Raw genomic sequence first — 26,720 nt, forward strand, 5'->3', positions numbered from 1 at the left:
GTGTTATGGGACGGTATAATACCGTTACTGTAGGAGACCTACAGTAATATCTGAGGGGCTGTGTTATGGGACGGTATAATACCGTTACTGTAGGAGACCTACAGTAATATCTGAGGGGCTGTGTTATGGGACCAGGGGCGAAAATCTGATATCAACTCTGGGGGGGACAATTACATGAAATTTTCTCAAGAGCAATTCCTGAGAAGGGACACCAAAAGTAGCGCTGTAACACATAGCCTACATTGTAATATGGTAAATGTATATTGAGGAACCAAAGAAATAAGGTGTTTGCCGTACTCCTAACTACCGGTACCCAAAACTACACAACTACTCACAACAGCAATACCATTGCCTTTAACAAATCTTAGTTCAGTCACCAGTTTAAGTTGAGAGTGGGGGTATCCATGGCATTCACATCAATCATCTCCAATCCAAAGTTAAATCTAGAATTGGCTTCCTATTTCGCAACAATTCATCCTTCACTCATGCTGCCAAACTTACCCTCGTAAAACTGACCATCCTACCAATCCTCGACTTCGGCGATGTCATTTACAAAATAGCCTCTAATACCCTACTCAACAAGCTGGATGCAGTCTATCACAGTGCCATCCGTTTTGTCACCAAAGCCCCATATACTACCCACCACTGCGACCTGTACGCTCTCGTTGGCTGGCCTTCGCTTCATAATTGTCGCCAAATACATTGGCTCCAGGTCATCTACAAGACCCTGCTAGGTAAAGTCCCCCCTTATCTCCGCTCTCTGGTCACCATAGCAGCACCCACCTGTAGCACGCGCGCCATCAGGTATATCTCTCTGGTCACCCCTAAAGCCAACTCCTCCTTTGGTCGTCTCTCCTTCCAGTTCTCTGCTGCCAATGACTGGAACAAACTACAAAAATCTTTGAAACTGGAAACACTTATCTCCCTCACTAGCTTTAAGCACCAGTTATCAGAGCAGCTCCCAGATCACTGCACCTGTACATAGCCCATCTATAATTTAGCCCAAACTACTACCTCTTCCCCTACTTTATTTATTTTGCTCCTTTGCACCATATTATTTATATTTTAACTTTGAACTTTCTTCAAATAACAAATCTACCATTCCAGTGTTTTACTTGCTATACTTTATTTACTCTGCCACCATGGCCTTTTTTGCCTTTACCTCCCTTATCTCACATCATTTGCTCACATTGTATATAGTCTTATTTTTTTCTACTGTATCATTGATTGTATGTTGTTATACTCCATGTGTAACTCTGTGTTTTTGTATGTTGTCGAACTGCTTTGCTTTATCTTGGCCAGGTCGCAATTGTAAATGAGAACTTGTTCTCAACTTGCCTACCTGGTTAAATAAAGGTGAAATAAATAAATAAAATACATTTTCCAATTATGTTCCTATTTTACAAGTAAAAAAAATTGAGAACCTTTCATAATGTTGCCAAACAAAGACTCAACAAACTTACCTGAGACTCCGTCTCTGCCAGTCTGTCCCTGCATATCTGTCCCCAACTCTGTCTGTGTGCCATCTGTTGCCTGCTCTGCCTAATGACATCATTGTGAAACATTTCCATTAGAATTTCATTTCTTTCTTATGAACATTTTATCAACTAGTCTTTGAGATATTAGGCTACTAGGGTTCTTACTTTGCGTTTTGGTGTACTGAAAAATACTCTGATGTCCGTCTTTTATTTTTCTGCCATTTTTCTACCTGGCTGGCTGGCTACACACACACACACAGTGTGTAGGTTATTTACAGTAGGAGATGGGCTTCTATCATCTTATCTTTTATCATTCTATTTGGGCTTCGATCTAAAAGGTAGCTAGCAAATGTGAAACGGATTAAAATGACAAGAGTTGACAGCTGTATGAGTTCACCATTTACACAACATATGCTGCAACCTTTTGTAATTTTAATAGTTTGTTTCATATTGGCTGGCTTCCAACAATAGCTGAATTTGCAAAGCAAGCGAGCACCAATTCCGTTTCAGTGGTGTTTGCTATAATCTTTGCTACCCGGGTTAAATAAAGGTGAAATTAAATAAATAAAAGTTCCCTTGCGACAATTTAGCTTATGCAACGAGACCATTAAATATATTTAAGACAATGGTAGAAGAGAGTGTAGTTCTGTTCAGTTTGGACTTCAGTTTATCGCTAACCTTATCACAGGGACTTTGAAGCACTAACTTACATCATCTGCATGCTGATCTCGGAATAAATTGACGATAGCAAAAGATTCCATCTTTGACGAGGCCACATAAATGGAATAGGTACTAGCTAGCTTAATAGTTAATATTTGCGCGCTAGCTCTGCATATTCAGCTAGTGTGTGTGCGCGATTGACTGGATTAACCTCACGTCAGTTACGTTCATTGAATGCCTTTCAGACAGTAGATACGACCTCTCTGTTACCTTGCCAGTGGATCAAGCCATTGTGAGGCAAAGGGTGGGGGGGTCGCAATCTTTTGAAACTTAAAAAGGCGCTATTAAGTGTCTATAATCAGTACAATTGCTTTCATTGCGTATTATTAATATTATTTAAATTACATAGTTATGTTTCAGTGATATATTGGGGGGGACAAATCATATTTTTCCCAGGATGGGGGATCGTGTGTCCCCCCGTCCCCCCCGGGATTTCCGCCCCTGTATGGGACGGTATTATACCGTTACTGTAGGAGACCTACAGTTATATCTGAGGGGCTGTGTTATGGGACGGTATTATACCGTTACTGTAGGAGACCTACAGTAATATCTGAGGGGCTGTGTTATGGGACGGTATTATACCGTTACTGTCGGAGACCTACAGTAATATCAGAAAGTATTAAGATCCCTTGACTTCTTCCACATTTTATTACGTTACAGCCTTATCCTAAAATTTATTAAATAGTTTTTCCCCCTCATCAATCTACACACAATACCCCATAATGACAAAGCAAAAAAATGTTTTTACACATTTTTTCAAAAAAATTAATGAAATTTACATAAGTATTCAGACCCTTTACTCAGTACTTTGTTGAAGCACCTTTAGCAGCGATTACAGCATTGAGTCTTCTTGGGTATGACGCTACAAGCTTGGTACACCTGTATTTGGGGAGTTTCTCCCATTCTCTCCAGATCCTCTTAAGCTCTGTCAGGTTGGATGGGGAGCGTCGCTGCACAGCTATTTTCAGGTCTCTCCAGAGATGTTCGCTTGGGTTCAAGTCCGGGGCTCCGGCTGGGCCACTCAAGGAAACTTGTCTCGAAGCCACTCCTGCGTTGTCTTGGATGTGTGCTTAGGGTTATTTTCGTGATGGAAGGTGAACCTTCGCCCCAGTCTGAGGTCCTGAGCAGGTTTTCATCAAGGATCTCTCTGTAATTTGCTAAGTTCATCTTTCCCTCTATCCTGACAAGTCTCCCAGTCCATGCCACTGAACAACATCCCCACAGCATGATGCTGCCACCACTATGCTTCACCGTAGGTTTCCTCCAGACGTGACACTTGGCATTCAGGCCAAAGAGTTTAATATTGGTTTCATCCGACCACAGAATTTTGTTTTCATGGTCTAAGAGTCCTTCAGGTGCCTATTGGCAAACTCCAACCGGGCTGTCATTTACTGAGAAGTGGCTTCAGTCTGGCCACTCTTCCATAAAGGCCTGATTGGTGGAGTGCTGCAGAGATAGTTGTCCTTCTGGAAGGTTCTCCCATCTCCACAGAGGAACTCTGGAGCTCTGTGTGACCATCGGGTTCTTGGTCACCTCCCTGACCAAGGCCCTTCTCCCCCGATTACTCAGTTTGGACGGGCGGCCAGCTCTAGGAAGAATCTTGGTGGTTCCAAACTACTTCCATTTAAGAATGTTGGAGGCCAATGTGTTCTTGGGGACCTTCAATGTCGCCGAATGTTTTTGGTACCCTTCCCCAGATCTGTGCCTCGACACAATCCTGTCTCGGAGCTCTACAGACAATTCTTTCGACCTCATGGCTTGGTTCTTGCTCTGACATGCACTGACAACTTTCGGACCTTATATAGACAGGTATGTGCCTTTTCAAATCATGTCCAATCAATTGAATTTACCACAGGTGGACTCCAATCAAGTTGTAGAAATATCTCAAGGATGCTCAATGGAAACAGGATCCACCTGAGCTCAATTTCGAGTCTCATACGAAAGGGTCTGAATACTGTATAAATGCAAATAAGGTATTTTATTACATTTGCCAACATTTATAGAAATCTGTTTTCGCTTTGTCATTATGCAGCATTGTGTGTAGAATGATATATATAATATGTGGAATAAGGGAAGGGGTCTGAATACTTTCCAAATGCACTGTATACCTGAGGGGCTGTGTTATTGAACTCACAAGGCAGTATCACAGTAAACCGTATAAATTATGTGATGTTTAATATTCGTAAACATCAGCTGTTTCTGAGATCGCACAGTAAAGTTTAGAGTATGGCCTACAAATAATAACCGTAAACTCCTACTCAACAACAAAAACCATCTATTGTAATGACAGATCATGCAGTGTGTTTTCAGGAGTGTCTACATGCTCTGAAGGTCCCTATTAGACGAGTCATTGTTGTGAGAAGTGGCACGGTGCCACACAGGTGCCACAGCAAGCAGATGCTGTCGTAGCCTGTCACTGTTGAGTGGTAGACCGCAGGAAGAATACCCCCCCTCCCCCCCCGAGAGAGAGAAAGAAAGAGAGAGGGGAGGGAAAGAGAGGGAGACTGAGAGATGGAGAGAGAGAGAGACAGCGACAAAGACAGGATTGAGCTCGGTTTCGACATTGTTGTGTATCATGGGACCTCCTGTCAATCCTCCAGACAATGCCTCTCCTCTCCATTCATTCTGGGGTTTAACTGACAATAACGGCTCTAACTGTCATGGCTGACGGCTATATTATTCACCATGACAAATGGGGTTGAGTGAAGAGAGGTGCGGATGCCAGAGATCACCTCCCCCCTCTCTAATCCATACGTGTCTCTTTAATCCCCCCATCCCGACTCACACACACACACACATCCCACACCCCCTTACGTATGCTCGCCTCTAAAAAGTGACAACTTCATTATTAGACTGTAGAGGAATATAGAAATAATAGCTTTTCTGTGGTCGTCAGTGTGTGTGTGTGTGTTAGTGTTGAGTGAAAAGGCTTCTGACATGTCTGAGAGCTATTGTTAAACCATATGACAGATGTCATTATGAAGACTTAGGAAAAAGGCACATAAAGCCATCAACGAGATTGACTGTCATCTGCCAAGAGTCAAACACTGTGACCAAGTCCTGAGTTACTACAGCGTAAGACTAGAGTGGAAAATTAATATAGCTATGGTGTCATACTCTTCCCGTACCGAAATGCATTACTTCCAAAAACTGTTCCACAAACACCAACAACTATCACAGAATATTCTCTAAAAGCTGCATGTTCAAGATGAGTCTATTAGTGGGCCTATATTCCTGTCAGTTATGATACGAGAAGGGAGAATAGATTATAAGGCTGCTATCAGGGGCCTTGGGCCGTATAGTACTGTCTGCTGTTACAATTCATTAAGTGAGGATAGGCCCTATAGGATTATCTCTGTTCAGAGGCCGGGTTTAGACGCTGGCATCAGGCAGCCTTTCTGACAGGTCATTATGGCGCATCACACTGGGACCCACTGCAGAAAGAGGAGAGGATCAGGAGCAGGCCCACCATGCCACTGTGTGTGTGTGTGTGTGTGTGTGTGTGTGTGTGTGTGTGTGTGTGTGTGTGTGTGTGTGTGTGTGTGTGTGTGTGTGTGTGTGTGTGTGTGTGTGTGTGTGTGTGTGTGTGTGTGTGTGTGTGTGTGTGTGTGTGTGTGTGTGTGTGTGTGTGTGTGTGTGTACTTGTGCGTGTGCACCCCAACAGAGATGGGGTAGTAAGACCTGCTCTTCTCTGAGATGTGTGTGGAGGGTTCCCTGCTACACTAATGACTTATAGTTGTACACACTAGGCTCTGGAAGGCTTCACAGCAGTAGAGATGCATCAGGCATGCTTCAGACTGGGAGGGGAGGTCTGATACATCGTCTTAATGCAGATGTTAAACTAGTAGGGGGCACAATGTTAGAATCATAGGAGAGTGAGCCAATGTGTACTGGATAGCATAGATGAATACACACACACACATACAGTATCATTCAAAATTTTGGACACACCTACTCATTCAATGTTTTTTCTTTATTTGTACTATTTTCCCAATGTAGAATAATAGTGAAGACATCAAAACTATGAAATAACACATATGGAATCACGTAGTGACCAAAAAAGTGTTAATCAAATCAAAATATATTTTATATTTGAGATTCTTCAAAGTAGCCACCCTTTGCCTTGATGACAGCTTTGCACACTCTTGGCATTCACTCAACCAGCGTCATGAGGTAGTCACCAGGAATGTATTTCAATTAACAGGTGTGCCTGGTTAAAAGTAACTTTGTGTAATTTCTTTCATTCTTAATGTGTTTGAGCCAATCAGTTCTGTTGTGATAAGGTAGGGGTGGTAAACAGCAGAAAGCCCTATTTGGTATGAGACCACATCTATATTATGTCAAGAACAGCTCAAATAAGCAGAGAGAAACGACAGTCCATCATTAATAGAAGACATGAAGGTCAGTCAATCCGGAAAATGTCAAGAACTTTGATGAAACTGGCTCTGATGAGGACCGCCACAGGAAAGGAAGACCCAGAGTTACTTCTGCTGCAGAGGATAAGTTCATTAGAGTTACCAGCCTCAGAAATTGCAGCTCAAAGAAATGCTTCACAGAGGTCAAGTAACAGACACATCTCAATATCAACTGTTCAGAGAAGACTGTGTGAATCAGGCCTTCTTGGTCAAATTGCTGCAAAGAAACCACTACTAAAGGACACCAATAATAAGAAGATACTTGATTGGGCCAAGAAACACAAGCAACGAACATTAGACTGGTATAAATCTGTCCTTTGGCCTGATGAGACCATATTTGAGATTTTTGGTTCCAACCGCCTTTGTGAGACGCAGGGTAGATGAATGGATGATCTCTGCATGTGTGGTTCCAACTGTGAAGCATGGAGAAGGAGGTGTGATGGTGTGGGGTTCTTTTTCTGGTGTGACAAAGCTCCCACTCTGTCTGCCGAATTCTTTCTCTTTGCTCTTGTTTTCCTTAATAGGATGTCGGTGAGTGGAGCCGGGAGGGTTGTCAGCGAAATTGGACACACCTGCGCTCGGGTGTGTCCCAGGATAAATGCACCTCTTCCCCATTCATTGAGGAGACTCTCTCCATGCAGACACCCTGATAGATTTTGGTCAATTACACTACTGATTACTGAATACACACACGATTGTTAATTGTATTTAGTTTACTTTAGTTAATAAATATATTTTGTTATTCCTTATCTCCACGTCGTCTCCCTTTTTGTTACGGGCTTCGAGCCGGTTCGTGACACTGGTGACACTGTCAGTGATTTATTTCGAATTCAAGGCACACTTAACCAGTATGGCATTCTGCAGCGATACCCCATCCCATCTGGTTTGCGCTTAATGGGACTATCATTTGGTTTTCAACAGGACAATGACCCAACACACCTTGAGGCTGTGTAAAGGCTATTTGACTAAGAGAGAGATGGAGTGCTGTATCAGAATACCTGGCCTCCACAATCACCCGACCTCAACCCAATTGAGATGGTTTGGGATGAGTTGGACTGCAGAGTGAAGGAAAAGCAGGCTCAGCATATGTGGAAACTCCTTCAAGACTGTTGGAAAATCATTTGAGGCGAAGCTGGTTGAGAGAATGCCAAGTGTGCAAAGCTGTCATCAAGGCAAAGGGTGGCTACTTTGAAGAATCTCAAATATAAAACATTGTTTAACACTTTTTTGGTTACTACATGCATCCATATATGTTATTTCATAGTTTTGATGTCCAAAATTTTGACTCGTACTGTACATACAGTTGAAGTCGAAAGTTTACATACACTTAGGTTGGACTGTATCACAATTCCAATGGGTCATACACTAAGTTGACTGTGCCTTTAAACAGCTTGGAAAATTCCAGAAAAGGATGTCATAGCTTTAGAAGCTTCTGATAGGCTAATTGACATAATTTGAGTCAATTGGAGGTGTACCTGTGTATGTATTTCAAGGCCTACCTTCAAACTCAGTGCCTCTTTGCTTGACATTTTGGGAAAATCTAAAGAAATCAGCCAAGACCTCAGAAAAAAAATGGTAGACCTCCACAAGTCTGGTTCATCCTTGGGAGCAATTTCCAAATGCCTGAAGGTACCACGTTCATCTGTACAAACAATAGTATGCAAGTATAAACACCATGGGACCACGCAGCCGTCATACCGCTGTCTCCTAGAGATGAACGTACTTTGGTGCCAAAAGTGCAAATCAATCCCAGAACAACAGCAAAGGACCTTGTGAAGATACTGGAGGAAACAGGTACAAAAGTATCTATATAGAAGAAGCCACTGCTCCAAAACCGCCATAAAAAACCCAGACTACGTTTTGCAACTGCACATGGGGACAAAGATCGTACTTTTTGGAGAAATGTCCTCTGGTCTGATGAAACAAAAATAGAACTGTTTGGCCATAATGACCATCATTATGTTTGGAGGAAAAAGGGGGAGGCTTGCAAACCGAAGAACACCATCCCAACCGTGAAGCATGGGGGTGGCAGCATCATGTTGTGGGGGTGCTTTGCTGCAGGAGGGACCTGGTGCACTTCACAAAATAGGTGGCATCATGAGGAAGGACAATTATGTGGATATTTTGAAGCAACATCTCAAGACATCAGTCAGGAAGTTAAAGCTTGGTCGCAAATGGGTCTTCCAAATCGACAATGACCCAAATCATACTTCCAAAGTTGTGGCAAAATGGCTTAAGGACAACAATCCCATAGAAAATTTGTGGGCAGAACTGAAAAAGCGTGTGCGAGCGAGGAGACCTACAAACCTGACTCAGTTACACCAACTCTGTCAGGAGGAATGGGCCAAAATTCACCCAACTTATTGTGGGAAGCTTGTGGAAGGCTACCCGAAACATTTGACCCAAGTTAAACGATGTAAAAGCAATGCTACCAAATACTAATTGAGAGTATGTCAACTTCTGACCCACTGGGAATGTGATGAAAGAAATAAAAGCTGAAATAAATCATTCTCTCTACTATTATTCTGACATTTCACATTCTTAAAATAAAGTGGTGATCCTAACTGACCTAAGACAGGGAATTTTTACTAGTATTAAATGGCAGGAATTGTGAAAAACTGAGTTTAAATGTGCATCCAGGCATGCACACACATGAACAAACACGATTGAATACAAACCCAGTAGTAATAACTCCTCTATGAGAATCCTTTCTTGATGGACATAATGTGTATGAGTTGTTCATATTGGCAGCAGAACGATTATCTACTGTGTCATGCTTGAGCTTAATACCCACTCATGTTTGATGTCAGTGACTCCCAGTTCAGCTAAATGTCTGTCTGATGCTATCTTCCCTTTCACAGAGAGTAGAAATAGAGAGAGAGCGGGAGAGAGAAAGGAAGAGAAGCAGAGGGAGGGAGAGAGGGAGAGAGAAGGAGAGAGAGAGAACAAAAAAGAGAGAGTGACGGACAGAGAGAGAGAGAGAGAGAGAGATGCTACAGTGGGATGTTCCATATGTGCAGCAGACCTGGATCAATAAGCCTTGTTGCTATGGCAGACCAGAGAAAGAGAGAGAGAGAGAGAGAGAGAGAGAGACGGACGGGGTATCTGAAGGTAGATGGTATCGATTTGCTCCCGTTTAAACAAACCTCCGTAATGCAATTCCGAGGGTAACTGACACACACACACTGACGACCACGGAAAAGCTATTATTTCTCAATATTGCAAAACAAATTGTACGTCTGTGACTTTGAGGCCACAGACGATTGAGAAACACAAGAGAGCAGAGCCCTTTAAATTGATCTGCCATTTTATTTAACTTGACCTCTCATAAACAAGGAAGATTATTAGAGGCTTAGATGATAAACCTGTTTCGCTGGGAAACTGCCTGACTCACAGACATGGACAGACAAACAGACAGGAAGGGGATACTAGATCTCATCAAAATGAAAGGGACAGCTCAGCTACCCGTCTCATATAGAGCTAAGAGCAGCTCAACTAGCCCTAATGTAATGTGTGATTGACTTCTCCCCTTCATATGTCTGAGTCCGAGTCTGGCCCAGCCAGCTCCTAAAGACCTAGGATTTATGGGGGGCTCATTGGAAGTGGGAGTGCACACACACACACACACACACACACACACACACACACACACACACACACACACACACACACACACTACACATATATAGAAAGCATGCACACACGCACGCACACACACACACACACACACACACACACACACACACACACACACACACACACACACACACACACACACACACACACACACACACACACACACACACACGCACGCACGCACGCACACACACACACACACACACACAGCTTTCTCAATCACACAGTGGTGAATTAACAGGAATATGTAAATGCATTAGATGAGCATTAGATGAAATTACCCAGCCTGGGCTGCTCCCTCCCAGCTAATATTCATGGCTAATTACAAGGTGCTGGTCGACTGTCTATCAACATGGTTGGTGACGCAAGCAGACGTTACAAAGACTTGTTGGCCTAGGAGATGAGTGCAGAGACTGGATTAATGTTCATGACTGAGAAAACAGTGTTGAACTTCAGATGGGTGCTGAGGGGAACACCATCAGGCTTGACAATGTAATGCACAGAAATGAAGTTGTGAGTTTGTAGGAACTCGATAGGATTTTGTCAGACCTGGGTTCAAATACTATTCTATTTTTTTTTTTAATACTTTGAGTGTTTACTGTAGCTTTTGCAACAGGAAAGCTCAATCAAGGACAGCTAAAGTATTTGAAATCATTTCAAATAGTATTTGAACCCAGGTCCGAATCTTGTACATGCGTTACGCGTAGAAACTTTACTCCCTCCAGAGAAATGAGTAGGACTTTCTTCAAACATCTCACTCTTCAAGGTCATACATCTCTCTGCGTTCCTGTTGCTTTAATTCATCTTTATTTAAGGATTCATATCTAATTCTACCAGTGGGCCTAGATTACCCTTTTGTTATTGACTCTGGCACGGCGAAAGAAAACCTGTTGGATTATTTCAATTGAAATGTTTATTTTTTTAGGCTCATAGCCAATTGCACACTGTGCAGTGAAAGTTTACTCACCACATTGATCTCCTGGACAATATTGAGGGTGGAAATCCCAGGATACATCATCACCCTTCGATGGCTCCTACCCAACTTCTATAAGAGACCGGGCCGTCCGGCTGCTCTCTCTACACACGCTACGAGAGAGAAGAGCACAAGGTTAAAAGATTAGCAAAGTTCTGTTGAGGTTTGATGCCCCAAAGTAATGCATACCTGTCTGGAGCTTTGCATGCTGGGAGCTAGAAAAGCTAGAAATCTCTCGCTTAAAGGTCCAATGCAGCCGTTTTTATCTCAATATCAAATCATCTCTGGGTAAAAATTAAGTACCTTACTGTGATTGTTTTCAATTAAAATGGTCCAAAACAAAAATAGCTTCTTAGCAAAGAGCAATTTCTCAAGAAAGAATCTTCCTCCTCTCTTACGCTGTCTCCCTCTCCTTCTCTTCTCCCATCCTCTCCCTCCCTTTCTCTCTTCATCAGTATGCTGTCAGGTCATCTTCATACGTCCCCTATGAGGAATCCCCCTTTAGGTGGGAGATAAAGATAAACATTATGTTCCATAATTCATCCCGTTAATAAAGGAAGCATTTGCTTTTCAGATGTGGGAAAACATTATTATCTGTGCTCTGAAGGGAATCGCTGGAGACACTATCTCATTGATTGCAATATTCAATGGCGACATGTTGCACTACGGTAGTTGGTGCTACACATGGTTTAGTAGATAGCAGATAGTGGATTGTATAATGTCAGAGGCAATAGCAATATTTTTTATTCATGCAATACCTTCAGTTGCACTCCCTATCAGTTTGATCGTTCTCGTTTGAACACGCTCGACAGAAATGACTTGACTATTTTCGTGAATTGTATTTCTATGTTGTTATGCCTGTATTACAGAGCCAGTGGGTGGTAACTCACATTCCCAAGAGTGTTATCATGCCTGTAAGACATTCAAAACAGTCAGGCCTGGTACTCAGTCTGTGCATCAGGTCAAACTGAACATCTTGTAAAACAAAGGCTGGTACAGTAGATGGCTATGTTAACCCCTGACACAAATACACACACACTTGAATAACTTGCATGTAAATAGATATGTATCTATGCTAGATGTGACTGAATGTGGGCCTAGAACATAAATCTTCCTGCTTTCTCAGTGTCACTACAGGACCCTTTCATTTCTATATTTTTATTTGGGGGCGGCAGGTAGCCTAGTGGTCAGCGTGTTGGGCCAGTAACTGAAAGGTTGCTGGATCGAATCCCTGAGCTGACAAGATAAAAATCTGTTGTTCTGCACCTGAACAAGGCAGTTAACCCATTGTTTCCTGGTAGGCTGTCATTGTAAATAAGAATTTGTTCTTAACTAACTTGCCTAGTTAAATAAAATATTTTTTAAATGTGTGTAGTGCTGTTCTTGTCTCTTTATCAGGTTGAGTAGCTGATGCATTTGCAACAGCTAATGGGGATAATAAAATAACAATAACACACACACAGCTGAGTCAGGCCCACTAGGTCTGGGCTAATGATACACACTCAAAGATGGATACCGGCCCACCTTACCGGCTGTCTTGGAGCCGAAGGCCAGCTGAGCCATATTAAAACCATGGTGTCACAGCGGGCACACACACACACACACACACACACACACACACACACACACACACACACACACTGCCGTGCTGTTTGGCATGCTGCTCTGTCGCCTTACGTTAGTCCTGAAGAGTTACCCAGGGAATAGTTATATCCATACTGATCACTGCCCACACCCTTCTGGCCCTGAGAAATCAACAGGCAGGACATATATATTTGCCTTAGATTGCCTCTTCCGCATTTGTCCCCCCATAAATGCTTTTACAGCTCTACTAATGCCACTACGGGGAATAAGCAAGGTTACAGTGGATAAGATGAGGCTGAGATTTAGTTGGCGGTTCAGACAGCGCCGGACGAGTGATGAGGAAGGGACTGGTGTTGGGCTGTGTTAGCATTGTTAGCATGCTGTGTGTGTTGATATGTGTGTGTGTGTGTGTGTGTGTGTGTGTGTGTGTGTGTGTGTGTGTGTGTGTGTGTGTGTGGGAAGGCATCACAGATGCTGCCTGTGTGTGCTCCCAAGCTGGGTCTAGTGAGAATATTCCTCAGCCTAATGTGACAACACCACCCCATTGTACTCTCAACACATGCATTGAGTTTACTGTAGAGTGTGACATGTCTGTTCCATGTGTTGTTGTTTTGCTGGTGAAGGATTGCATAATTCAAGCCCTGTACTGTACCACAGCTATGGTGTTATGTCTATACCAAGCCCTCTGAATACATAAGAAGCATGTTTGGTTGAATGAGGAAGCTCCCTCTGTGACTATCTCTCTGTGTCTCTCTCTCTCTCACTCTCTCTCCCTCTGTGACTATCTCTCTGTGTCTCTCTCTGTGTCTGTGTCTCTCTCTCACTCTCTCTCCCTCTGTGACTATCTCTTTCCCTCTCTGTCTGTGTGTCTCTCTCTCTCTCTCTCTCTCCCTCTGTGTGATTGTCTCTCTCACTCTCTCTGTGTCTCTCTCTCTCTCTCTCTCTCTCTGTGTGATTGTCTCTCTCACTCTCTCTCTGTCTCTCGCGCTCTCTCTACCTGTGACTCTCTCTCTCTCTCTCCGTCTGTCTGTCTCTCTCCACCTGTCTGTGACTCTGTACATCTCTATCTGTCTGTGTCTCTGTGTGTCTCTCTCCACCTGTCTGTGTCTCTGTGTCTCTCTCCCTATCTGTTTGTGTCTCTCCACCTGTCTGTGTCTCTGTGTGTGTCTCTCTCCACCTGTCTGTGTCTCTTTGTCTCTCTCCACCTGCCTGTGTCTCTGTGTGTCTCTCTCCACATGCCTGTGTCTCTGTGTCTCTCTCCAACTGTCTGTGTCTCTGTGTGTCTCTCTCCACCTGTCTGTGTCTCTGTGTGTCTCTCTCCACATGCCTGTGTCTCTGTGTGTCTCTCTCCACCTGTCTGTGTCTCTGTGTGTCTCTCTCCACCTGCCTGTGTCTCTGTGTGTCTCTCTCCACATGCCTGTGTCTCTGTGTGTCTCTCTCCACCTGTCTGTGTCTCTGTGTGTCTCTCTCCACCTGTCTGTGTCTCTGTGTGTCTCTCTCCACATGCCTGTGTCTCTGTGTGTCTCTCTCCACCTGCCTGTGTCTCTGTGTGTCTCTCTCCACCTGTCTGTGTCTCTGTGTGTCTCTCTCTCTCTCTTTCCGTGACTACAAAGTTGTTTATCAATGGGCAGCATTATTGAAAAGCAGCTCGTGGCTGAAGCAAAAACAGATGACCATGGTGCTAATGCTTATCAGAGACATCCACTATAAATGATTAAAATGAATGACTTCATTTCAGTTTTAAATGCTACTCATTTGGACAACTTCATGAAACTTGCAGGGTTTAAAGCCATAAAATATGCATAGTAAAGCCATCACTCGTTGGATAATGAATAAGCACACCTTGGAATTGACAGATTTGCTCAGGGAAAGTCTTGATAAACTGATTACAAGAGTACTCTCTAGAGTTGGCTGGGTTATCTTCATACACTATGTGAAGCCACATCAGCAATATTAGGAGGGGTTGTAAAACTGGTTTTGTCATCATTGTGCCATGGCCAGGTAGCTTTAGAAAAATCTACATGACAGTTGTCAGTAAAAATAAAAAACGGAACTGGTTCTATTTCCAACTGGACATTTAATTGTATTTTACAAATGATAACACATACAGTATATAATGAATGCATGTATATTAACGCTAAATTTGAAGAGTCATTCAGAATCTATAGTGCGTGATCACATCTGACATAAAATTAACATTGATGTTTTTACACAGCTGTTGTTTGCATTTCACGACCCAAATTGATATGAGCCATTATAACACATGACATTTCAGTATCTCAGTACACCACTGTAGTATAATCTGGGTGGTTCGAGCCTTGAGTGCTGATTGGCTGACAGCCGTGGTATATCAGACCATATACCATGGGTATGACAACATTGTATTTTTACTGCTCTAATTACGTTGGTAACCAGTTTACAATAGCAATAAGGCACCTTGGGGGTTTGTGGTATATGGCCAATATACCACGTTGGCCATATACCACAGCCCCTCGTGCCTTATTGCTTAATCATCATCTTTCCAAACCTCGATAGAAAGACCACTTGAAATACAGTAATGATACACAAACTATAATATCACAGTCTGTGGTATAAAGTGCAGCGTTATTAGCTCCTACTCCAGCTTAGAGTGTGTGTGAATGGCTATGACAGGGTCCGGGTCAGAGGGGCTGATGGTGAAGTGTGCTCTCCCGTCCCCGCCAACGGTCACCTGTTTCCCCGAGCAACGCCCCCCTGACCTCTGACCGGAGATGACATCACAGTAGGTTCCTCCATGAAGGCCGGTGTACAGCATCACATCCAGGGAACTGAATAATAGGAAATAGCTCAAAGTGTTACAAACAAGTACTGTAGGATGACTACTAGGTTATGGAATTGATTTCCTTACCCATTCAGATATCATCTTATTAGCATTTGACAATTCCGTCAAACAGTGCTTCCCTTCCGATCCAAAATGGACCATTAAAATGTCCTCTAACAAATTAATTAATGGCATTCATTTAAATATATGCAAATGTGTTATCTATAACTTCTTTCATATGGTGAAACGTACCAGTTATCATTGTTGATAACTATGAAGCCTTGGTTGCCTCGTCCAAAAGCTATCTGGTTCCCCCCATTGTCCCACCAGTTAGACAACGGCTCTCCATCGACAACATTACGAAACATCACCATATTTCTACAAGGAGAGAGAGAGAGAGAGCAGTTCAGCAAAATAATAATCACCATCAAGCACACATACAAAATAACTGTACATTGACCAGGTCAAAATACTCACATTACTGGATGGACAACGCTTTGTTCGAAGGGGACCTACATTAAAACTTCATATAACACTTTCATAAGATGCTTATGTCAACATCCACATTTTTGAGACACTTACACATTTTTTAAGAATGCTTTACATATTGCTTACGAACGTGTTATGAAGTCCTTGTTAAAGTACCCTTCAAATAAAGTGTTACCCTTTACAGTAGGTCAATACAATACTATTCAACATGATTGACTGACTGAGATCTGGAGGTGTAAACTGTCACCTGATTGTGGGCCATCTGTGTTCACACACCCAGCCCTCCCCACAGCTGCCGTCTGGCTGGATGGGGACAGGCTTGGTGGAGCCGTCAGGGAAGCTGGGAGGACCTATCCAATCATTCTGGTCCTGACAGACAGATAGGTAGCAAGACGAACAGCACGACCGTGAGGCAGGCGGTCACATTGACCATAGTCATACACAATATGAGAGGTTTAAGATCTAAAGTGTCGCGGTTTAACAGTTTAAGTCACCAGAACTTTTTTGATATCGTTTTCGACTGTCAGAAGCATACCTTTCCATCCACAACACGTCGATCCCATCGGTAGCTTGACATCACTCTCGTAACTCCATAGGGATGGGCCAGCATGAAAGCTGTGGCCATTTTATACATTCTGAGGATATATGATAGAAATAATTTGTCTATACTTATGCAACATCTATAATCAGATTCTACAGTATGGTCCCTACCTGGGCTCCCAGAAGGTGAGGATGGAGGCCCCTCCTGCACCGTGCCCTCTCTGGTTGTCATGGTTATCCACAAACACCAATGCCTCGCCTGAGGGCAGCAGATCCCAGCTCTCACCACACGTCCTGAAACAACAGACTAGAAGCTAATTTTCACCTCAGAATAGTCCGAATTCTCACAGTATCTCAAGCTGGTTCTCTTTCAGTGATGCTTTGTTCTCTCCATCAGAGAACCAGGGTTTACGTAGTAACCTAGACAATATACTTTAGGGGGTTCAACATATATTTGAGAATTTGCTGATATACAATCTGCCATATTTATTTTCTTAGACCATGGCAATATGTTGTACTGTGTGTGTGTCCCCCAAATGGCACCCTATTCCATTCATAGTACACTAGATTTGACCAGCAGGGAACATAGGGCACTATACAGCGAATATGGTGCCATTTGGGAGGCATACTATATCATACTTGAGGTCAGAGAGTTTCCCTTGGTTCCACTTGCGGATGACAGAGCCCAGCATAGTACCATACTTGAACTCTGTGACAAGGCCCAGTCCAGAGTATTCTGTCGCTTTTATCGGCTCGCCACCGAGGTCGATAACCTTGAAGAGAAAATGGGAATGTGTTGCTGTTGGATATGTAGTGTTTTTGCTAAATCACACACGTAAACGTGGTGCCCCCAGTAGGCCTACAGCTTCAGTGTCGGAAGCTGATCGATAAATTCCTAAATCTGCAGCATTAATGTTTAATTGACACTTACAGGAAACGCATGACAAAATGAGAAAATATATATAAAATATTTGCTAGACTAGCCTGCATGTTGGACAAATCACAGTACATAAAACACATTGGAAGCAATCAAAAATGATCCCATTCAGGCCAAAACAACAGAATACATAGCCTACTTAAATACATAATACAAGTACAATAAGTCGACATATGGACATTTCTCATTCCCACCTCTTGGTAAATGAGTGGTCTGGATCCGTGTGTGAACCAGGTGGTGTTAAGGTTGTGAAGTCTGCTGTAGACGTTCTTTAGGTCCTCAGGCCACATGTGTTTACATGCGTCCACCCTGAAACCTGCTACACCCATATCCACCAGTCTGTTCATGTAGTCCACTATCCTCTCCCTCACATGCTCCTTGTCCTGCGCCAGATCCAGAAGTCCTAGCAGACGACAGTTACGCACCTGGTGGGTTGAAATGCCAAAGCAATACAGTGTATGATCTCTGGGTTTATATTACATTACATTATATTATTATAAAAAAAAGTGGTTCGCAGAGAGAGAGAGAACATAATACGTCTCCATCAGTGTCTAGTGGTATTTACAAGGAGTTATCCTTCTTATTTTCTCTCTGAAATAATACCTGATAAATGTCTTGGTAAGTCTCAATATTTCTGCTGCTGGTGGTGCATTTGTCATCGTTGAAGTGGGAAGCGGAGAAGGGCACAGATGGGAACTCCCTCTTGCTGGCATTGAAGTATGAGCCACAGGTCGAACGGCGTCTGCCCTCCCCCTCGCCCGCGTCAGACATACACATGTGATTAATGACCACGTCTGCATAGATCTTCACCTGCAGAGAGAGATGTGTTCATAACCACACTAATACTGATTCACGAATGTATTTCACTATTCAAACGGATATCACAGCCATTCATAGCTGTAGTTCACGCTATTTTAATGGATATACAATGAGAGACCTAAAGGCATTTAGTACAGTGCAGCCGTGCTCCCACCTGCAAGTGTTCACATCCACATGCATACCTGAAATTCATATTTAAATATTATTTCTATCTTATACAGTGCCTTCAGTATTCCACACCCAATGACGTATTCCACATTTTCTTGTGTTACAGTCTGAATTCAAAATGGATTAAATATACTGAACAAAAATAGAAACATGTAAAGTGTTGGTCCCATGTTTCATGAGCTGAAATAAAAGATTCCAGAAATGTTCCATACACACAAAAATGCACAAATTTGTTTAGATCCCTTTTAGTGAGAATTTCTCCTTTTCCAAGATAATCCATCCACCTGACAGGTGTGGCATATCAAGAAGCTGATTAAACAGCATGATCATTATAACAGGTGCATCTTGTGCTTGGGACAATAAAAGGCCACTCTAAAATGCACAGTTTTGCCACACAACACAATCCCACAGACATCTCGCCTTTTGAGGGAGCGTACAATTGGCATGTTGACTGCAGAAATGTCCGCCAGAGCTGTTGCCAGATAATTTATTGTTAATTTCTCTACCATAAGCCACCTCCAATGTTGTTTTAGAGAATTTGGCAGTACGCTCAACCGGCCTCACAAACGCAGACTACATGCAACCAAGCCAGCCCAGGACCTCCACATCCAACTTCTTCTCCTGCGGGATCGTCTGAGACCAGCCACCCGGACAGGTGATGAAACTGTGAGTTTGCACAAGCAAAAATTTCTGCACAAACTATCAGTAACCATCTCAGGGAAGCTCATCAGCATACTCGTCATCCTCACCAGGGTCTTGACCTAACTGCAGTTCTGCGTCGTAACCGACGTCAGTGGGCAAATGCTCACCTTCAATGGCCACTGGCATGCTGGATGAATTCCGGTTTCAACTGTACCGGGCAGATGGCAGACAGCGTGTATGGCGTTGTGTGGGCGAGCGGTTTGCTGATGTCAACGTTGTGAACAGAGTGCCCCATGGTGGCGGTGGGGTTATGATATGCGCCTTACGGATTGTGGTTGTTGTGGATGGCTGTTCATAAATCTAAGCTTTATTTAAACCCAATAATGGTTGAATTCAAGAAGTTTAAGCTGCCTATCAATTACTGTTTTGAAACCAGTGGACAGCCATTGAAAAATGCGCTCTTGCAACAGCTGCATATATGCGGATCCCAGACTATGAAATAAAAGTAGGGCTTTTATTAGGCAATCTAATTAATGCTGATAAAACAAATACATCCATAGACCTAATGGACACATGCTCAAACTCACACACTTTTGATAGTCTTAAGCAATCTGTAGTTGCTACATCCATTTTTGGAATTATAAATGATATATATACACAGTACCAGTCAAAAGTTTGGACATACCTACTCATACCAGGGTTTTTCTTTATTTTTACTATTTTGTACATTGTAGAACAATAGCGAAGACATCAAAACTATGAAATAACACACATGGAAGTATGTAGTAACCAAAAAAGTGTTAAACACATTCAAATATATTTTATATTTGAGATTCTTCAAAGTAGCCATCCTTTGCCTTGATGACAGCTTTGCACACTCTTGGCATTATCTCAACCAGCGTCATGAGGTAGTCACTTGGAATGCATTTCAATTAACAGGTGTGCCTTGTTAAAAGTCAATTTGTGAAATTTCTTTCATTCTTAATGCGTTTGACCCAATCAGTTGTGTTGTGACAAGGTAGGGGTGGTATACAGAAGATATCCCTATTTGGTAAAAGACCAAGTCCATATTAGGGCAAGAACAGCTCAAATAAGCAAAGAGAAATGACAGTCCATCATTACTTGAAGACATGAAGGTCAGTCAATCCGTTGCAGTCGCAAAAACCATCAAGCACTACGATGAAACTGGCTCTCATGAGGACCGCCACAGGAAAGGAAGAGCCAGAGTTACCTCTGCTGCAGAGGATAAGTTCATTAGAGTTAACTGCTCCTCAGATTGCAGCCCAAATAAATGCTTCCAAGAGTTCAAGTATCAGACTCATCTCAACATCAACTGTTCAGAGGAGACTTGGTTCCAACCGCCGTGTCTTTGTGAGACCAAGAGTAGGTGAACGAATGATCTCTGCATGTGTGGTTCCAACCGTGAAGCAGGGAGGAGGTGGTGTGATGGTGCTTTGCTGGTGACACTGTCTGTGATTTATTTAGAATTCAAGGCACTCTTAACCAGCATGGCTACCACAGCATTCTATACGCCACCCCATTTGGTTTGCGCTTAGTGGGACTATCATTTGGCTACTTTGAAGAATCTAAAATATATTTTGATTTGTTTAACACTTTTTTGGTTACTACATGATTCCAAATGTGTTATTTCATCATTTTGATATCTTCACTATTATTCTACAATGTAGAAAATACAACAAATAAAGAAAAACCCTTGAATGAGTAGGTGTGTCCAAACTTTTGAATGGTACTGTAATATTACACAATGTTTGTAAACATTGTAAATTTAAACAAACAATGTATAGCCTCATAACATGGTTAAAACCATACTTTTGATATAATGGAAGGTCAGTCCTTGCATCCATAGCTCTGTCTATTCATCTGAGAGTGATTACATTTCTCCAGGCCCATTCCTCAGCGTTGTACCAAAACAGAGGCGGGGCACCGTTTTGTTATTGTTTTATCTGTAAATTTGCCGTTTAAACAGCTGCATTATCAAGATATCAAAGTGTCACCAACAAAAATGTAAACAATAAGCCTATAGCAAACGTAGCATATGTCATTAATTTTTAACATGTAAATAACCATTTAAGGTAGTGCTCAAAGCATGCCATTCCATGAGCACAACATTTATTTTTCAACTCAAATCGATGAGCCCAATCAGTCCTCCATAACAACAAAATCATAAACAACAGAGTAGGCCTGGCTAATAAGTCCTTAGCTTTGGGGTTATGCTCAGGTAAAACAATTTGGCTAATCTATACTTCCATATTTCCAAGTCGTATTTTTTAAGATCAAGGGGTATAACATTTATTGAAATGACTGGAATTCTGAAAGACTTTGGTTTTTAACGTAAAGATATAATTTAATCGTATTATTATATGTAGTAGAAAGCGATGGGTTAGAAAAAGCCTACAAGCCTACAAAAAAAAAAAAAACTATTCCTTGCTAATGAAAAGCATACCCATAAAATGATGCAGCCACCACCATACTTGAAAATATGAAGAATGGTACTCAGTGATGTGTTGGATTTGCCACAAACATAACTCTTTGTATTGAGGACATAAAGTTCATTTCTTTGCCACATTTTTTGCGATTTTACTTTAGTGCCTTAATGCAAACAAGATTAACATTTTGGAATATTTTTATTCGGAACAGGCTTCCTTTTTTTCACTCTGTCATTTAGTTAGTATTGTGGAGTAACTATAATTTTGTTGATCCATCCTCAATTTTCTCTTATCACAGCCATTAAACTCTGTAACTGTTTTAAAATCACCATTGGCCTCATGGTGAAATCTGAGTGGTTTCCTTCCTCTCCAGCAACTGAGTTAGGAAGGGCATCTGTATCTTTGTATTGACTGGGTGTATTGATATACCATCCAAAGTGTAATTAATAAGGTCACCATCCTCAAAGGGATATTCAATGTCTGCTTTTTTGTTTTACCCATCTAGTGTACCAATGGGTGCCCTTCCTTGCGAGGCATTGGAAAACCTCCCTGGTCATTGTGGTTGAATCTGTGTTTAAAATTCACTGCTCGACTGAGGGACCTTACAGATAATTGTGTGTGTGAAGTACAGAGATGAGGTAGCCATTCAAATATCCTGTTAAGTACTATTATTGCAGTCCATGCAACTGATGTTACTTGTTAAGCACATTTTTACTCCTGAACATATTTAGACTTGCCATAACAAAGGGGTTGAATACTTATTGACTCAAAACATTTATGCTTTTTATTTATAATTAATTTGTAAAAGAAAATCTAAAAACATAATTAAATGTTGACATTATGGGGTATTGTGTGTAGGTTAGTGACACAAAATCTCAATTGAATCAATTTTAAATTCAGGCTGTAACACAACAAAATGTGGGAAAAGTCAGAGGGTGTGAATGTTTTCTGAAGGCACTGTACATGTTGTGTCTTAATATAAGGCTCTCGTTCACACTATTCAAATATATTTACACAATGAGGAGGTCAAAACGCATGCAGTACAGTATCTGTAGGCAGTCGTGTTCCTTCCCTAACAATTTAAACAGAAATTTGGTACATCCCTCTCGTACCAATGAGTTAAATTATGTCTCTTCTCAAGCAATCCATTGCATAACCCATTATGCAATAACACATTGCATAACCAATGAGATGCTAACGAATGAAATGAGAAATGATTGAACCAAGACATCTTTCTAAAAATTTATATAACCATGTCCCTTTTTCCTTCTATAAATGAATTCAAAGGAATCATGTTCCATCATCATTACCCCGACATTGTTGCACCTGCAGACCATGTCTCTGAGCTCCTGTTGGGTTCCAGAGCGGGAACAGAGGTTGTAGCTGACTGGCTGGTACCTCTCCCACCACGGTCTCCATGGCTTAGTCACCACCACGTTCTCACTGGGAGGGGAGATCTAGTACAAGACATTTCTATGAAGAATATAGTCTGTAAAATGAATCTATTATCAATCATTTCTATGAGGAATACCTACTGTGCATGTGCATCAGTGGAGGCTGGTGAGAGGAGCTATTGGAGGACGGGCTCACTGTAATGGCTGGAATGGAATCAATGGAACGGAGTCAAACGTGGTTTCCATATGTTTGATGTGTTCGATACCGTTCCATTTATTCCATTCCAGCGGTGGAGGCTACTGAAGGGAGGACGGCTGATCATAATGTTTGGAATGGAGTTAATGGAATGGTACCAAACACAAGTGGTTGATACTATTCCATTGACTCCATTCCAGCCATTATTATGAGCAGTCCTCCCCTCAGCAGCCTCCATTGATGTGCATCTATACTGTATGTACACATTATCTATATTATCAGTAGTGTTAACAGTGGAGGCTGGGTCATCAGATCGTATACCTAAATGGTGTAATAGACTTTAAAAGTAGAAGCGGTCTTCCAACAGAAATACAATGTGATTTGACTGTACTGTTGCCTGGTAGAAAAACACATGAGCCTACCTGCACTCCATCAAATCCATTGGGTCCCAGATATCGCTCACACTCTTCAGCTATGTCATTCCAGCGCCACTCAAACAGGTGGACTATGGTTGACCTGCCCTGTTGGATGTGATGCTTTGTGTGACTTTTAGACTGGTACTGGGAGAGGCCTACTCCAAGACCCAGAGCCAACAGACAGCCATACAGTTTAGCTTTTACCTGGTGGAGGCAATGACACAAGTGAATGATTAATTGATTACAATACCTAGGTTTCCATCCAACTGGCAAATCAGATTTTCATGTGAATATTCTAAAATCTGCATAAAAACGATATGCAAATGTTCCCTCCAGAGGGGTGTTCATCAACACTGACTTGTTGTGGATAAAAGGCTGTGAGTGATAATGTAGTATACATAAAAAACACTTTTGGTCCTGGGTGGCGCAGCGGTCAAAAGCACTGCACCGCACAACCGGCTGTGACCGGGAGCCCCATTGGTCTGCGAACAATTGGCCCAGCACTGTCCGGGGTAGTGGATGGTTTGACCGGTGGAGCTTTCCTTGGCTCTTCATGCTCTAGCGACACCTTGTGACAGTGCCGGCGCCTGCAAGCTGACTCCGGTTGTCAGTTGAACTGTGTTTCCTCCGACACATTGGTGCGGCTGACATTCGGGTCAAGCGAGCAGTGTGATAAGAAGTAGGCGACCAGGTGGGTCATGTTTCGATGGACACATGGCTCGACCTTTGCCTCTCCCGAGCCCATTGAGGAGTTGCAGAGATGTGCCAAGGGACCAAATTAGGGGAGAAAACGGGTAAAAAAATATGTTACTACTGGTACGATGACCATATGTGAATACCAGGTGCAGTAAGCTCAATTTTTTTATTTTATTATAACAATTACAAAGAATAATATATATATATATAAAAAAATGTATTGCATACATGGGAACTTAACCACAAAAGTGTGTATATAATATATATATATACACATACACACACACTTTTGTGGTTAAGTTCCCATGTATGCAATACAAAATCAAAGTTTAATGGATTTCCATCACATTTTCAACTCTACCGATGGTTTTGTCACAAAAACTGATATGGATAAAAAGGCAGGCAGATGGCGATATTAAGTTGTTTTATCTTACTGTACAAAGAGAATGCATGCATATGAGCTATACACTCGTTTTCCCTGTGGACCGGTTTGTACATAAAACATTCTGTATTCAGGCTGCAAAGATGACAATTACCTCCTTAATTCGATTTAATGGCGAGAAGACAAAAATATATAAAAAAGGGAAAATATGCATACGTTCTTTATGAAGAACCATTTTCCATCACCATGCTATGGCTAATGCTTCCCTAGTTCAGCCAGGGATAAACAACAGACTTCAGCAACCTGATTGGCTGAACACAATAGCCTGGACTAGGCATTCGCCACATGCTGGTGGGAAATGTATCACTAAGTAGTCATATTTTACGTATTTTTCCGCCTTTTCATTCAATCTAATTTAAGAGGAAATATATGTCTTTGGAGCCTGAATGAAGACTGTTTATTCACGAACCGATCCACAGCGGATACAAGTGTATCTGCATGCATTCACTTGGACAATAAAATGAAACGACTCAATATCGCCATCAGCCGGCGTTTGGGCTAGATAAACGCCAGATCCCTTTTATTTTATTATTGGCAGCCAAGCAACGATCATGTCACCAACATAATTCAAATAGCCCACCCTCGATATTTAGTGGAAATGTGCATGAAGCTCATCGCCGTGCACCTAACCACCATAAATTAAGTCACGAAATAAGTTATAAAGTTCATAATTTATTCCATCTGTCTATAAACTCGGTATGTTTTTCCATGTGGTGGTAACATGAAACATCGCGTGACTACAAATTGAATGGGACGGTGGTTTTTATATAAACAATTCTGCACAAAAGCGTTTCCCACCGCAATTGTCGCCTAATCCATTTCAACGACAAAAAAAGTTCCCACCTTGTATTGCAAGTATTATGTTAAGTCAAAATAGGGACATTTTAGAGACACATTTCCTGCTTCCATAAGGCCTGTAGTGAAACCTCAACGTGATAAAGAAACCTCACGAACACTAATACAAGTCCTACAACCAATTACTTGGGAATGATTGAACAAAATGTTTCAATGCAATAGAAAATATTAAATCAAGAAAAAAGCATACATTTGCAAAGGATACTAGTTTGTCTGTTCACATATTTTGGCAGTGGTAAAGGCCTGTCACACCAGATATTTCTAACTAGTGCGTTTGTATCTAAATGACTCACCTTCATGTTTGCTCTTCAGATCCATGCAGTCCAGCTGCTTCTCAGACAACACAACCAGTCTGTGCAGCATTTGAAGGGGCTTGTTTTTAACAGGCCCTATAGCAGGGAGCTGTTCCTCTTCTGAAGCCCACAGATCAGGCACCCTCGGTGGGCAAGGCAGTAACTAAGATACCCTGGTCAGTATATCTCTAGCAGTAGTTGCAAGTCATGCAAATGCTAACATATATTGCGAATACCATATATCGGTGCTTAAGATATGAATGGGTGACTGATTATCTTCATGAAACGAGGCATGGAACTGACAATATAAGAAAAGTGATTTTAATAATAAACAATGTCTGTTTTAATTGCACTGCTCACCTTCCTCCAGTGTGCATTTTGCTCCATCCCCAATAAAATCTATCAATCATCATGAATCCAGAGTACAGCCAGCAGAGTACAGCCAGCAGGGTACAGCTAAGTTTACGGACTCAGTCCCTGCCTACCAGCATCATCTCTCACAGTCCGTGTTTGTTTGTTTGTTTGTTTGTTTGTTTCGTCTCGTCTCGTCAGGAGTGTTACTCTAGTCTACAGCGTTGACACCACCATCTGTTGCTGCAGCTCACAGCCAATTCAGATTTCAAATTGCTTTCACTGTCTATATTTACCTACTCTCTCTCTCTCTTGTTCAGTTCTCACTTTCTCTGAGGTTAAAAACTCCTGTGACCCTACAGACAGTTCACCAATGATACAAAATTGTGTAAATTCATATCTATATTTTCTAATTAGGCAAATTTGACA

General features: G+C 42.0%; 1 protein-coding gene across 1 annotated transcript; it reads right to left on the reverse strand.

Moving 5' to 3' along the window:
• Window positions 1-14,863: 14,863 nt before the first annotated feature.
• Window positions 14,864-26,715, reverse strand: LOC106578483 (alpha-amylase). The gene is made up of 11 exons (XM_014157333.3): window positions 25,941-26,715; window positions 23,661-23,858; window positions 22,959-23,105; window positions 18,176-18,382; window positions 17,767-17,997; window positions 17,275-17,408; window positions 16,807-16,929; window positions 16,631-16,730; window positions 16,343-16,464; window positions 15,859-15,984; window positions 14,864-15,613 (listed from the first exon to the last, which is right to left on the reverse strand). Exons 1-11 carry the CDS (start codon window positions 25,944-25,946, stop codon window positions 15,421-15,423), a joined length of 1,587 nt encoding a protein of 528 aa, XP_014012808.1. The 5' UTR covers window positions 25,947-26,715; the 3' UTR covers window positions 14,864-15,420.
• Window positions 26,716-26,720: the final 5 nt, after the last annotated feature.

This window comes from Salmo salar, chromosome 19, assembly GCF_965601325.2.
Source record: "Salmo salar chromosome 19, fSalSal1, whole genome shotgun sequence".
Lineage (NCBI taxonomy): Eukaryota > Metazoa > Chordata > Actinopteri > Salmoniformes > Salmonidae > Salmo > Salmo salar.

Excerpts from the sequence above, each read along its gene's own strand:
- LOC106578483 (XM_014157333.3), bottom strand. Across the intron at positions 18,383-22,958 it reads GCAGGTGCAACAATGTCGGG|GTGAAGATCTATGCAGACGT; the intron begins GTAATGATGATG and ends CTCTCTCTGCAG. Across the intron at positions 16,465-16,630 it reads GACGTGTTGTGGATGGAAAG|GACCAGAATGATTGGATAGG; the intron begins GTATGCTTCTGA and ends TCTGTCTGTCAG.